At 45.6% G+C, this 14,685-nt stretch overlaps 1 protein-coding gene across 1 annotated transcript in view; it reads right to left on the bottom strand.

Moving 5' to 3' along the window:
• The window catches only part of wdr33 (WD repeat domain 33), a gene marked incomplete at its 5' end in the record, with an annotated part of 48,462 nt that extends 38,962 nt beyond the window's left edge, over positions 1–9,500 (bottom strand). Inside the window, 2 exons of the mRNA XM_039816050.1 lie at positions 7,741–7,892; positions 9,396–9,500. Of these exons, the coding sequence (XP_039671984.1) occupies positions 7,741–7,892; positions 9,396–9,500 (257 nt within the window). The remainder of the gene's footprint in view (positions 1–7,740; positions 7,893–9,395) is intronic.
• Positions 9,501–14,685: the final 5,185 nt, after the last annotated feature.

Below are 14,685 nucleotides of genomic sequence, written 5' to 3'. Positions count from 1 at the left end.
CTAATAAGACTGTAGAGTCATGCCTATAGGTAGCAGTACACAGCTCTGTTTTAACTCCTAATAAGACTGTAGAGACATTCCTATAGGTAGCAGTATACAGCGCTATGTTTAACTCCTAATAAGACTGTAGAGACATGTCTATAGGTAGCAGTATACAGCACTATGTTTAACTCCTAATAAGACTGTAGAGACATGTGCTATAGGTAACAGTATACAGCGCTATGTTTAACTCCTAATAAGACTGTAGAGACATGCCTATAGGTAGCAGTACACAGCTTATGTTTAACTCCTAATAAGACTGTAGAGACATGCCTATAGGTAGCATACAGCTATGTTTAACTCCTAATAAGACTGTAGAGACATGCCTATAGTAAGTATACAGCTATGTTAACTCCCTATAAGCTGTAGAGACATGCCTATAGGTAGCAGTATACAGTGCTATGTTTAACTCCTAATAAGACTGTAGAGACATGTCTATAGGTAGCAGTATACAGCGCTATGTTTAACTCCTAATAAGACTGTAGAGACATGCCTATAGGTAGCAGTATACAGCGTATGTTTAACTCCTAATAAGACTGTAGAGACATGCCTATAGGTAGCAGTATACAGCGCTATGTTTAACTCCTAATAAGACTGTAGAGACATGCCTATAGGTAGCAGTCATACAGCGCTATGTTTAACTCCTATTAAGACTGTAGAGACATGCCTATAGGTAGCAGTATACAGCGCCATGTTTAACTCCTAATAAGACTGTAGAGACATGCCTATAGGTAGCAGTACACAGCGCCTATGTTTAACTCCTAATAAGACTGTAGAGTCATGCCTATAGGTAGCAGTACACAGCGTATGTTTAACTCCTAATAAGACTGTAGAGACATGCCTATAGGTAGCAGTATACAGCGCATGTTTAACTCCTAATAAGACTGTAGAGACATGCCTATAGGTAGCAGTATACAGCGCTATGTTTAACTCCTAATAAGACTGTAGAGACATGCCTATAGGTAGCAGTATACAGCGCTATGTTTAACTCCTAATAAGACTGTAGAGACATGCCTATAGGTAGCAGTATACAGCGCTATGTTTAACTCCTAATAAGACTGTAGAGACATGCCTATAGGTAGCAGTATACAGCGCTATGTTTAACTCCTAATAAGACTGTAGAGACATGCCTATAGGTAGCAGTATACAGCGCAATGTTTAACTCCTAATAAGACTGTAGAGACATGCCTATAGGTAGCAGTATACAGCCTATGTTTAACTCCTAATAAGACTGTAGAGACATGCCTATAGGTAGCAGTATACAGCGCTATGTTTAACTCCTAATAAGACTGTAGAGACATGCCTATAGGTAGCAGTATACAGCGCTTATGTTTAACTCCTAATAAGACTGTAGAGACATGTCTATAGGTAACAGTACACAGCGCTATGTTTAACTCCTAATAAGACTGTAGAGACATGCCTATAGGTAGCAGTACACAGCGCTATGTTTAACTCCTAATAAGACTGTAGAGACATGCCTATAGGTAGCAGTATACAGCGCTATGTTTAACTCCTAATAAGACTGTAGAGACATGTCTATAGGTAGCAGTATACAGCGCTATGTTTAACTCCTAATAAGACTGTAGAGTCATGCCTATAGGTAGCAGTACACAGCGCTATGTTTAACTCCTAATAAGACTGTAGAGACATGCCTATAGGTAGCAGTATACAGCGCTATGTTTAACTCCTAATAAGACTGTAGAGACATGTCTATAGGTAGCAGTATACAGCGCTATGTGTACCACTTCTTCATTTGGTTACAACAACGACAAAAGGACTTAAAACTGTAGAAAACCACAATGTTTACTACGTGTGATGACGTAGCCATCTTTGAAAGTGAGCTCGGGGTCCTCTGAGTTCAGACGACTTGACGAGTCGTATATATACGACCTCGGGGCCGTTCTTTTTGCAACTTCCGGTTCGTAAATCGGAAAACGACTCGTAGATCGACTTCGGTGGACAAAAAGAACGCACCATTAAAGACAACTGAGAAAGAGTGAACACAAACAAAATGCCGGTTAACGCTGATGGAGCAGAAGAGAGAAAGTTTGGAGAAGAGCGAGAAACTAGTGAGGGACTGGCGAAAAGCAGAGGGCTACTCTTAAAATGTTCTTGGTCTTGGATTTTGCGAAATAAATTTCTAAATGAATGCACCTTATATATGTTTTTTTCCCCCCCTTCTTCATGACGCATTTTTTGACTGATTAGACTTCTACTCTGGAAAATACGGTAACTGCTTTGGGGTAAATTCTCAATGTAAATAATCATATTTTTAATAATGGAGCAGCCTAGAGGGAGCCTTGCAGCATTACAATCTCTTTCATATCCAAGATAAACTGCTGGTTCAACTAAAATATCCCTTATCCAATCGATCGTGAAATCTAATCCATGTTGAATCAAACCAGACTCCGTGGCGATACCTAGCACTAGTTTTTAAGCATCCTGAGTTTGACAGATTATGTATCTCTATTCTGATAAGATGGCGTTTTTCCATCACATGGTACCAGCTCGACTCGACTTTTTTGGTTTTCCATCATGAAAGAAAGTACTTGGTACCTGCTAACAGCTACTTTATTTAGTATCACCTCCGTGGAGGCTCCCAGCGAGCTGAGGCGAGACCAAAAGGTGACGCGTAAACCTGCAGACCAGCCGATTGGTCGGAGAGAATCGTCACTAATCGCTGCGTCATCGTTGCTACAGCAACCGACTAGTTTAGATAGTTTAGCCAGCGGTGTTTTTAATTTTTTTTTGCTGCTTCCAGCTTCTTTACAAACTAAATGTGTCTTCTGGCAACAACAACGCACCTTCCACGTTCTGCGTGTCGCGCTCGGTCGCGGCAGTTTCCTGCTGCGTTGCTACGACGACCAGCCACGCTCGCCTCACGCGTGAGGCGGTACCAACTCTGCAACGGGAGGAGGAGGGGGACGGGACGCCGCGGTGGAGTCGAGCAGGTACCACGTAGCGGAAAAACAGCATAACAGTCGGGTAGTCTGGCTGTTGGAAGGCAGGGACAGTCGGTGTCACCATCTGGAGGTGGGGGACTCTGATTGGGCTCTGAGCCGCGATCGTCAGCGGTAAAGTGACCTGTCCCGACCGGGACGCAGCCAGGTAACCTCTCTATGAGCAGCCGTGTTACAAGTAGGGTTGTAGGGCTGCAACGATTCTTCGAATAACTCGAATAATTCGATTACAAAAAATCCTCGAAGCAAAATTCTTTGCCTCAAAGCTTCGTTAAATCAATGTAATTAAGGTTGTACGGCTCACTGTGTTTCCGCACGGAGGATTATTACTAGCGCACAAGAGGTTTGCGCTTCTGCGGACACAAGACTGACGGCCCAGATTACAAATGAAGGAAGACGAAAATAGCGAGGGTCTAAAAGGGAGAGACAGAAAGTTTGGGATCATTTTAAGCTGCAAACATGCTGCTACATCACCTCTGTAACAAACCTCCAGTGTACTCATCCATTCCACGGAGCTAACCGACACAAGGTAGCTAACGTCTGCTGCTCTCGTCCACCGCGCTGTTTACACAACTAGCCTGCAGCATGCTACTCTGCTAATAGCCATGTTTTACACAACTAGCCTACAGCATGCTACTCTGCTAATAGCGATGTTTTACACAACTAGCCTGCAGCATGCTACTCTGCTAATAGCGATGTTTTACACAACTAGCCTACAACATGCTACTCTGCTAATAGCGATGTTTTACACAACTAGCCTACAGCATGCTACTCTGCTAATAGCGATGTTTTACACAACTAGCCTACAGCATGCTACTCTGCTAATAGCGATGTTTTACACAACTAGCCTACAACATGCTACTCTGCTAATAGCGATGTTTTACACAACTAGCCTACAACATGCTACTCTGCTAATAGCGATGTTTTACACAACTAGCCTACAGCATGCTACTCTGCTAATAGCGATGTTTTACACAACTAGCCTACAGCATGCTACTCTGCTAATAGCGATGTTTTACACAACTAGCCTACAGCTGCTACTCTGCTAATAGCGATGTTTTACACACACCAGCCTGCAGCATGCTACTCTGCTAATAGCGATGTTTTACACAACTAGCCTACAATACTACTCTGCTAATAGCGATGTTTTACACAACCTAATACAACATGCTACTCTGCTAATAGCGATGTTTTACACAACTAGCCTACAGCATGCTACTCTGCTAATAGCGATGTTTTACACAACTAGCCTACAGCATGCTACTCTGCTAATAGCGATGTTTTACACAACTAGCCTACAGCATGCTACTCTGCTAATAGCGATGTTTTACACAACTAGCCTACAGCATGCTACTCTGCTAATAGCGATGTTTTACACAACTAGCCTACAGCATGCTACTCTGCTAATAGCGATGTTTTACACAACTAGCCTACAGCATGCTACTCTGCTAATAGCGATGTTTTACACAACTAGCCGCAGCATGCTACTCTGCTAATAGCGATGTTTTACACAACTAGCCTACAACATGCTACTCTGCTAGCGATGTTTTACACAACTAGCACACATGCTACTCTGCTATAGCGATGTTTTACACAACTAGCCTACAGCATGCTACTCTGCTAATAGCGATGTTTTACACAACGCCGCCCTCTCTGCTAATAGCGATGTTTTACACAACTAGCCTAGCATGCTACTCTGCTAATAGCGATGTTTTACACAACTAGCCTACAGCATGCTACTCTGCTAATAGCGATGTTTTACCAATAGCCTACAGCCTCTCTGCTAATAGCGATGTTTTACCAAGCTAAAACGAAAGCTGTCGGTTTGTAGTGTAACTTTTATTAGTTTGCTTCTAATCTTTGGAAATGTAGCTGCTGCCGGAGACAAACCGGCTCCTCCCCCAGCATGGCTACTTAATATGCACGTGAAAGACGTCATAATGCATTCTTTATTCTTTCTCCTCACCATAGATATATCTAAGCTCCTCTCTGTGTATTAGGCTTCTGAAAATGTGTCCCCCGGAACAGTGTAGTTGAGTAGCCCTGCTGTAAACCCTCTGGTCAGTGAACAGCTCTTTTGCATATCCAGTGCAAAGAGCCAGAGGCAAGAAGGGGAATTGGGTGAAAAATATTAACATTTGGGCCACCAAAGATGTACTATTGTAATGTATTTCTTTTTGAGGGTCTTGGAATTTGGCAATAAAATTTTTTGCTTTTTCTAAAAAAGGAAACCAGTCTTTTGTATATACACAAGCGACAGGTTTCCTTTTTTTTTTAGTAAACAGCACTAATAAATATTTACTATTGCTGTTTACTAAGTATTTCTTACTAAGTATTTCTTATCCGATTACTCGATTAATCGATGGAATAATCGGTAGAATATTCGATTACTAAAATAATCGATAGTTGCAGCCCTATAGGGTTGGGTACCGAAACCCGGTGCTAATATGGCACCAGTGCCTAAACGGCTGGTATCTACCGGACCGAATCACAACGCAGATTTCGGTGCCAGTTAAATGCCTTCTGCGCTGCTCTCTGATGCTCTGAAACAGACAACCAGGGGCTGGGAGAAGAACTGAGTACCCAGGGCCCTCATGTGAGGAGGGCCCAAAAAGATGCTAGAATGAAGAGCTGTGGATGCAGGGAGGGGCCCATAGAAAAGGCCTTTCTACAGGGCCCAGAATTTTGTGCTACACCCCTGCAGACAACAGAAGCATCGCTGCACGTGACGCTAGCTAACATTGCACCTGACAGCAGGTAACGTTAGCCTAGCATTAGCTAGTTAACACTTCACTTGGCGGCAGCTAACGTTAGCCTAGCGTTAGCCAGCAGCTGGATTAAACACTGCTAAAATGCTGACAGCTAAATGGTGTAAAGGGTGTGTGTAGTTCACTGGAGAGGATCCAACAGCGGGACATTAAACAGTCTGCAGCTGCCGTTGTCGCAAAAACAACACCGATGGTGCGTTCACTTGAAACAAGTAAGCCTTGTGGTGCATTCAAAGTTATTGTAAAACACCCTATTCATCTATTTTTTAAGCATCGGTTCAGGCACAGGCACCTTTAAAAGTACCGTTTTAGCATAGGTATTGGGGGAAAAACCCAAACCATACCCAACCCTACTTACAAGCAGGATTATGTGGAGCGAGTCGGTTGTTATTGCTAATTTAACCTCTTTAGGCTGACTCCACTTCAGGCTTTCTAATTCACAATAATGACCGGCTGGCTCGCTCTACTTTATCCCTAACGGAGACTTTAGAAATTCTGATTTGATCCAAAGAAAACATCCACATTATAACATGATCTAAACAGTTACTCCTGAACACCACATGTCGCAGTTGTGTAAGAGAGAAAACTACAGACAAGCACAGAATTTAAAATAAAACATAGCTAAAAGTCATAAATAAAATTAATATCGACAGTCTGGTAGTCTGGGTGTTGAGTCTGTGTCACAATCTGGAGGTGTGGGACTTTGATCGGGCAGGGAGGCTCTAACGGTGCGTTCAATTTGAACTTGGGAAGTCAGAATTTACAACTTCACAGTCATTTCGCAGGAAATCTCAAAAGGAACGCAGCCCCTGAATGCAGCTTTCTGACTCGGAAAGTCATAAAACTGGCAAAGCATGGCCGCTCCGTGCAGTTACAGCAGTGAAAGCTTTCGTTTAATAGCACTTCTGTCCCAATTTGTGTCTCACTAAAATCACTCGTGCACACACAGTCCTGTCCAACTTCTGTCTGTGGAGACACTACAGTTTGGATGCACAAAACCACCGTCTAAATGCATCGTTATCGGGCGCACGGATAGCTCAGTTGGTAGAGCGTGCGCCCAGATATAGCAGGCCCTGGTTCAACTCCAACCTGAGGCCCTTTGCTGCATCCCCCCCCCCCCTCTCTCTCTCTCTCTCCTCTTTCATGTCTTCAGCTGTCCTGTCAATAAAGGCCTAAAAATGCCCCCAAAAAAATAATCTTAAAAATAAAAATAAAATAATGCATTGTTATCATCTGCTAACAATGGCTAACTTGGCTGTAAAATAACAGTTAGCTATCTGACTTGTTTAACTGGAATCGTGTCAACTCGGAGGTGATGTCATTCCCACCCTCGGCATCATGGGAGATGTAGTTTTTCTGGACTAAAAGTCTGTTATGTTCATTATATATATATATATATATATATATATATATATATATATATATATATATATATATATATATATATATATATATATATATATATATATATATATATATATCTTGTGAGCAAAAACCCTTTATTTAAAACCCATCTACAGCTGCCTGTTGGATGAGGTTCAGACCAGCAGTGTGAGCTTCTCTTTATTTAATATCACTTTATTTAAATAAAAAAAAAAAAATAACTTTATTGATTCCTACTAATCACTTTATTATCGTTTTTGTGCTTTCCTCCTCTCCGCCCATAAAAACCACCGGGCCGCCCACCCCCCCCCCTCCCCAAACCAGTTAGAAATCAACGGTTGATGACTTTATTCAACAGAACAGAGAGATATGAACAGCTCAGCAGCCACAACATCAACAACAGATCACTGCAGTGTTGCCACAGCACACACGTACATCTGTCACGAATCAGCCACGGCAACAACAGCAACAGAACGTGGCGAGAGGCGAGGTGGCCGCGGCGGCGCCGCAGCGTGGCCGCGGCGTGGCGCAGACGACAGTAAAACGCTGACAGTACAACTACAGAAAATGGTAGATTATTGGGTATAAACCTGGCTTCTCTAATGGCCTCCTTGTGAGCCTGGAACATCTTGACGTTGTTCATGTTGGACTGCCAGTACTTCACGTAGCCCCCGTGGTCCGCCGTCAGCATCCACATGTCGTTGTGAGACCAGGTCATCGCCCGGACCGGACTGTCGTGGGCCTAAAGGGGGAAGGGGGGGGGACAGAGAGGATCATGGGAAGGGAGGGGCGTTAGGACAACTCACACCATGACTCAGAGCGATATGTAAAGTCTGAACCAGTGCCCGGCTGCATAAAGTCTCTTTAGTTGAAGCTGCAGTGTGCTCTGATTGGAGCTGAAACGGACCTTCTTCACAGCAGCCATGTTGACTTGTCCTAGAGACGGGTCACCCCAACCTTCAGTGTCCCAGTGAGAGATGTCAGCATGCAGTTAGCCTGGTGAGACCGTCCTGATCTGGCGAGCACTCCCTCTGTGTCTCCCTCTCTGTGTCTCTGTCTGTCTCTCCCTCTCTGTGTGTCTCTGTCTGTCTCTCCCTCTCTCTCTCTGTGTGTGTGTGTGTCTCTCTCCACTCTCTCTGTGTCTGTCTCTCCCTCCATCTCTCTGTGTCTCTGTCTGTCTCTCCCTCTGTGTCTCTGTCTCTCCCTCCATCTCTCTGTGTCTCTGTCTCTCCCTCTCTGTGTCTCTGTCTCTCCCTCCATCTCTGTGTCTCTGTCTCTCCCTCCATCTCTCTGTGTCTCTGTCTGTCTCTCCCTCTCTGTGTCTCTGTCTCTCCCTCTCTGTGTCTCTGTCTCTCCCTCCATCTCTCTGTGTCTCTGTCTCTCCCTCCATCTCTCTGTCTCTGTCTCTCCCTCCATCTCTGTGTCTCTGTCTCTCCCTCCATCTCTCTGTGTCTCTGTCTCTCCCTCCATCTCTGTGTCTCTGTCTGTCTCTCCCTCTCTGTGTCTCTGTCTGTCTCTCCCTCTCTGTGTCTCTGTCTCTCCCTCCATCTCTCTCTGTGTCTCTGTCTCTCCCTCCATCTCTCTGTGTCTCTGTCTGTCTCTCCTCTCTGTGTCTCTGTCTCTCCCTCCATCTCTCTGTGTCTCTGTCTGTCTCTCCCTCTCTGTGTCTCTGTCTCTCCCTCTCTGTGTCTCTGTCTGTCTCTCTCTCTCTGTGTCTCTGTCTGTCTCTCCCTCTCTGTGTCTCTGTCTCCTCCTCATCTCTGTGTCTCTGTCTCTCCCTCCTCTCTCTGTGTCTCTGTCTGTCCCTCCCTCTCTGTGTCTCTGTCTCTCCTCATCTCTCTTGTGTTGTTCTGTCTCTCTCTCCCTCTCTGTCTGTCTTGTCTCTCCTCTCTGTGTCTCTGTCTGTCTCTCCTCTGTGGTCTTGTTCTCCTCTCTGTTGTCTGTCTTCTCCTCTGTGTGTTGATTGTCTCTCTCTGTCTCTCTCTCCCCTCTGTTATTGTCTCTCTCTCTCTGTGTGTGTTGTGTGTTCTCTGTGTGTGTCTCTCTGTTTTGTGTTGTGTGTGTGTGTCTCTCTCTGTGTGTGTGTGTGTGTGTGTGTGTGTGTGTGTGTGTGTGTGTGTGTGTGAATGCAGCCTTATTAGAGTTTATGCAACTCATGTTGAGAGGTTTCATGTAAACGGGCACCGACTCCAACATTCAGTTCTTTGTGTAGATGTGGGCTGAACCCCCCCAGGTGGAGGTTTACCTGTAAAATGGTCTCAAAGTTGAAGGTGAGTCCGTTCCACAGCGTGAACTCTCCGCTGGAGGCCCCGGTGACCAGACGTCTGCCTTCAGGGGTCCACTGGAGACACAACAGGAGACCAGGTCAACACACAGTCCTTAATGGTCAGAGGAGACCAGGTCTACACACAGTCCTTAATGGTCAGAGGAGACCAGGTCAACACACAGTCCTTAATGGTCAGAGGAGACCAGGTCTACATACAGGCCTTAATGGTCAGAGGAGACCAGGTCTACATACAGTCCTTAATGGTCAGAGGAGACCAGGTCTACACACAGTCCTGTTACATCACATACAGGCCTTAATGGTCAGAGGAGACCAGGTCTACACACAGTCCTTCTACATCACATACAGTCCTTAATGGTCAGAGGAGACCAGGTCAACACACAGTCCTTTTACATCACATACAGGCCTTAATGGTCAGAGGAGACCAGGTCTACACACAGTCCTTCTACATCACATACAGGCCTTAATGGTCAGAGGAGACCAGGTCAACACACAGTCCTGTTACATCACATACAGGCCTTAATGGTCAGAGGAGACCAGGTCTACACACAGTCCTTCTACATCACATACAGGCCTTAATGGTCAGAGGAGACCAGGTCAACACACAGTCCTTCTACATCACATACAGACCTTAATGGTCAGGAGGAGACCAGGTCTACACACAGTCCTTACTACATCACATACAGGCCTTAATGGTCAGGAGGAGACCAGGTCAACACACAGTCCTTCTACATCACATACAGGCCTTAATGGCCGAGACCTCCCCACGGCACATAAAGCAACTGGCCCCCCGGAGAGACCATGCACCCCTGGGCCACCCACCCCCCAGATCCTCACCACACACAGCCCAGAGCCACCCCACACCGGCTCACCCTGCCACCACCCCCACCATCCCTCACAAACAACCCTGAATCCCACCGCGGTCTGTCTCGCATCCCATTGTTCCACATCAGGGGAGGAGACCATCTGAGAGAGAGAGTCAGGAGAGACCAAGGATTCAGAGACACCTCCCACCCCTCCCGAAGACACGTGAGGACATCAAGAGAGGAGAGAGAGAAAGAGAGAGAGAGAGAAGGGGAGGGAGATCAGAGACAGACAGGACCAAAGAGACAGAGAAACAAAGAGACAGAGAGACAGGAGAGAGAGAAGAGACAGAGAGAGAGAGAGGAGAGGAGGAGGAGGAGACAGGGACGAGACCAGGAAAGAGAGAGAGGAGAGAGAGACAGACAGAGAGAGAGAGACAGAGACAGAGGAGAGAGGAGAGAGGACAGAGGAAGACACCAGAGAGAGGACACAGAGACAGGAAAGAGAGAGAGAGAAAAGACAGGACAGAAGAGAGACAGCAGAGAGACAGAGAGAGACAGGAGAGAGAGACAGAGAGAGAGACAGAGAGAGAGAGAGAGAGAGAGACAGAGACAGGATAGACAGAGAGAGGTGACAGACAGATACACACACACACAGACAAGGTGAGACAGGAAAGACTACAGACAATGGACAAGGTGCATAGTGTGTGTGTCAGTGGACCACAACATAGCCTGGGTAGGCACTTACACAGACACACATAAAATCCACACATAGAATCACACACACACACACACACTGGAACACACACACACACACACCTACACACACCAGGTCACACACACACACATTACACACACCGACACACACACACACACACACACACACACACACACACCACACATACTGAACACACAACATCACACAATCACACACACACACACATATACACACACATGAAATACAAATAATAGAAATAATAAAATAAATATATACACATATATGAATACACATAATATACATAATATTAAATAAAATACACACACATAAATACATACAGGACAAAATAATAAGGAATATAAAATAAATATGCATACACATAAAATAAAATGAAGTGGTATGGATGGAAGAAGAGGATGAAGGTGAGTGTGTGTGGTGGCAGCAGGTGTGTGTGGTGGCAGTGGCAGGAAATGGGAAGAAGGAATGGAATGGAAGGCTGAAATATCGCATCGCACGCTATCGCATCAAGTATCAAGTATCGCTATCGCATCATATATTAATATGGATATTGCGCATCCCCCAACCGTCACCCTATTGATCACCCGAAACCACTGTATCGTGATTAGTGGACAACCGTTGCCGTGCATGCGACCCAATGCCGCCAAACAGGCCAGCCTCGGCCGATATTCCGGAAGTCCTCGGTATCCTCGCCACAGACTAAGCTCTGCAGATCAATAATGTAAACATATTGAACGCTAATATCACGACCGAATCATCAATAGTATCATCATCATCATAATATCATTACCAATAATAACACCGAACAAACAATATCATCGATTAACATTAATAACACACACACCGAACACGTTCAATCATCAATAACATCATCAATACACCGAACACAACATCAGCCAATACCAACAACACCGAAATCATCAACATCACCGAACACAAAACGACATTACCGAACACAAACATCATCACCGTCAACACCGAACGACAAACACCATCGACTTCCACACACACATCCCGAACACAACACACTGAACACACACACACACACACACAGAACACACACACACACACACACACAGACACACACACACACACAAGGAGAGAGACAGTGGAGGAGAGGGAGGAGAGACAGTGGAGGACAGGAACGGATGGAATATGGAGGAGAGGCAGGAGGAGGAGGAGGAAACGGATGAGACAGACATAGAGGAACGGATGACCGGAGGGAAGGAATGGAGGAAACCCCAGGAAACCCGGACTGACCCCGGAGGAAACGATGACCGGAGGCCGAGGAAAAAGGAAACGGATGGACCGAGGACAGGACCAGACCCAGGAGGACGGAAACGGAGGATCCCAGCCGGAGGAACCCAGGAGAGGAGCGGACCGTGGCGGATGGACCGGAATGGAAACCCACATATGCAGGAACCACAAACGGAGTGTGAGATGGACCGGGAGGTCTGGATGACCGAGGGAAGAAGGAGGAGCCCAGAGGAACCCAGGACCCGATGGACCCAGAGTGGCAGGAGCGGAACGGATGGAAGCCGGAGGAACGGAGGGAAACATTTATGGAAGGAAATGGAGTGGAGGAAAGAATATGGAAAGAAAGAAGGAAAGCCCAAGAGACGACAAGGTGGCCGGAAAGGAAGGAAGAACTGGGCAGGAAGGAGGAAACGAATGGACAAGGAGACGGGGGGGAAGGAAGAACATGAGCGGATGGAAGGAATCGCCTGGAATGGACAGGAAGGACAGCCGGAGGGATAGTGGCGGACAGCGGATGGAAGGACTGCCCATCGAGTGGAGGAATGGCCGGAAGGGGAATGGTGGATGGATCTGGGGGAATGGACCAGGACAGGGATGGAAAATAATGGAATGGAACGGAAAGGAATGGCGGAGATCAGGGATCTGAAACGGACGAAGAACTGGAGAAAATGGACAGGGGTGGACGATATTGAAGGAAACAGGAGGTGGAATATACAGACTGGCATATGGACTTTTGTTCATTAAACTGCAGTTTTTGCAAGTTCCCACAATTGCATCGCATAAAATTGCATGAATATCAATATCTATCTATCTATCTAGTGATGCACGATATATCGGCCGATATGGTCATTTTTTTTACACATCGGTATCGTTCCGATGTCAAAATAGGACCGATGTGAATCATTCCTGTGTATTTGACGTGTGTGTGAGAATTTAGATCTAAATCTGACCTGTGGAGGGCAGGAATACGCTTAACAGCGTCTATACTGCCGAAATCAGAAGAAGAAGAAGCAGCAGCAGCGAGTCTGGGGGCGGGGAAGTTGGTTTTTGCCGGACGGAATCTGCCGGCGACGTGGGACACTGGGAGATGTAGTAGACCACCGGCCCTCGGTGGGCGGGGGAGAGATGAACGCCGTACAGGTTAGTTTGACCAGCGGGCAGCAGCGCAGCGGCCGGAGCGGGCAGCGGCCGGATCGGGAGCGACCATGGGGGGACATTCTGAACGGTGAAACGCAAACGGGGGCTGGAGTATAGCTAACCTAGCTAGGTGGAAAGCTAACGCTAGCCAGCCACCTGCTCCATCAGTGCTGCTTGCAAGTGTCTGCTCATTAGACAACAAACTGGACTACATCCAACTTCAACGAAACGCCCGTCGCGAGTTCAGAGACTTAGGTTTTTCTTGTTGTGGAAACATGTTGCCGGGGTAACAGTGGAGATGGGCTGTGTCAACACGGGCTTTACTTAGCTGCTCGTATCCAACGAAATGCTAACTGCTGGGGGAGTTTGTGACTAGTAAATGCCGACCATTATACATTTCACGCAAATTTACAACTGTGTTTATAATCGGCTACATTTAGCTATTGCACACACACACACGTAAAGTTCAGCTAACGCATCCTAGCATTAGCGCTTGGTGGACTGTAAACACTTGTTTCATATGTCGTTTTTATATATTTTAAATGTGTAACCATTACAGCCACGGTGAAATGTTTCGTGTATATGGTTGAAATGACAATAAAACACATTTGGGTTGAGTTGAATGCTGCCTCACTGTCGGTCTGTAGGTAGGCGTGGCTTGGGAGTGGAGTCTAAGCAGCGAAGCAAGTGCATTCTGGGATTTGGTGTCTTTCATCCATATGAGCCAAAAACACATTTTCTGGCTTATCTCGGCCTAGAAGGCACCAGTTTCTATAATTTTGAGGGTTAGGCCTAACCCTAAAGTACTTGGCAGTTGCTGTACTTACAGTTCAGAAGACTGTAAAAGCCAGTGTCTGTTCAGTCCAGTTTGTTCTGGCTCCATTTTCACATTTTACCTTTTTCAATACTTTTGGATTTGGCCATTTAAGGCCTACTACTGTACTTTAAAGTTTTGAACTGTTGTACAATGTTCACAGAATACAGTGACTTGGTCTCAAGTGAGTTAGATGTTTATTGTGAATACTCTTGGCTGGTTGGCTTATTCATAGTGTGAATTCAGGACACACTTGTATCCTACAGAGATATCGACATCGGTAAATATTGGTATCGGCCATAACAGAAATATTAATATCTGTTATCGGTATCGGCCACAATTTTCACATCGGTGCATCACTATAATATATATATATATATATATATATATATATATATATAGCATATTCCATCGCATTTGTTAAGAAAACGTGCCGAATAATCAAGGATTTTTGCCCGCAACAATCCCCAAAAAACTCAAAGCATTTTTCTGGAAGGACTGAGT

This window comes from Perca fluviatilis, chromosome 11 (genome assembly GCF_010015445.1).
Source record: "Perca fluviatilis chromosome 11, GENO_Pfluv_1.0, whole genome shotgun sequence".
Taxonomy (NCBI): domain Eukaryota; kingdom Metazoa; phylum Chordata; class Actinopteri; order Perciformes; family Percidae; genus Perca; species Perca fluviatilis.
Note: the sequence above shows the minus strand (reverse complement) of the source record. Positions and strands in the feature narration are given on the sequence as shown.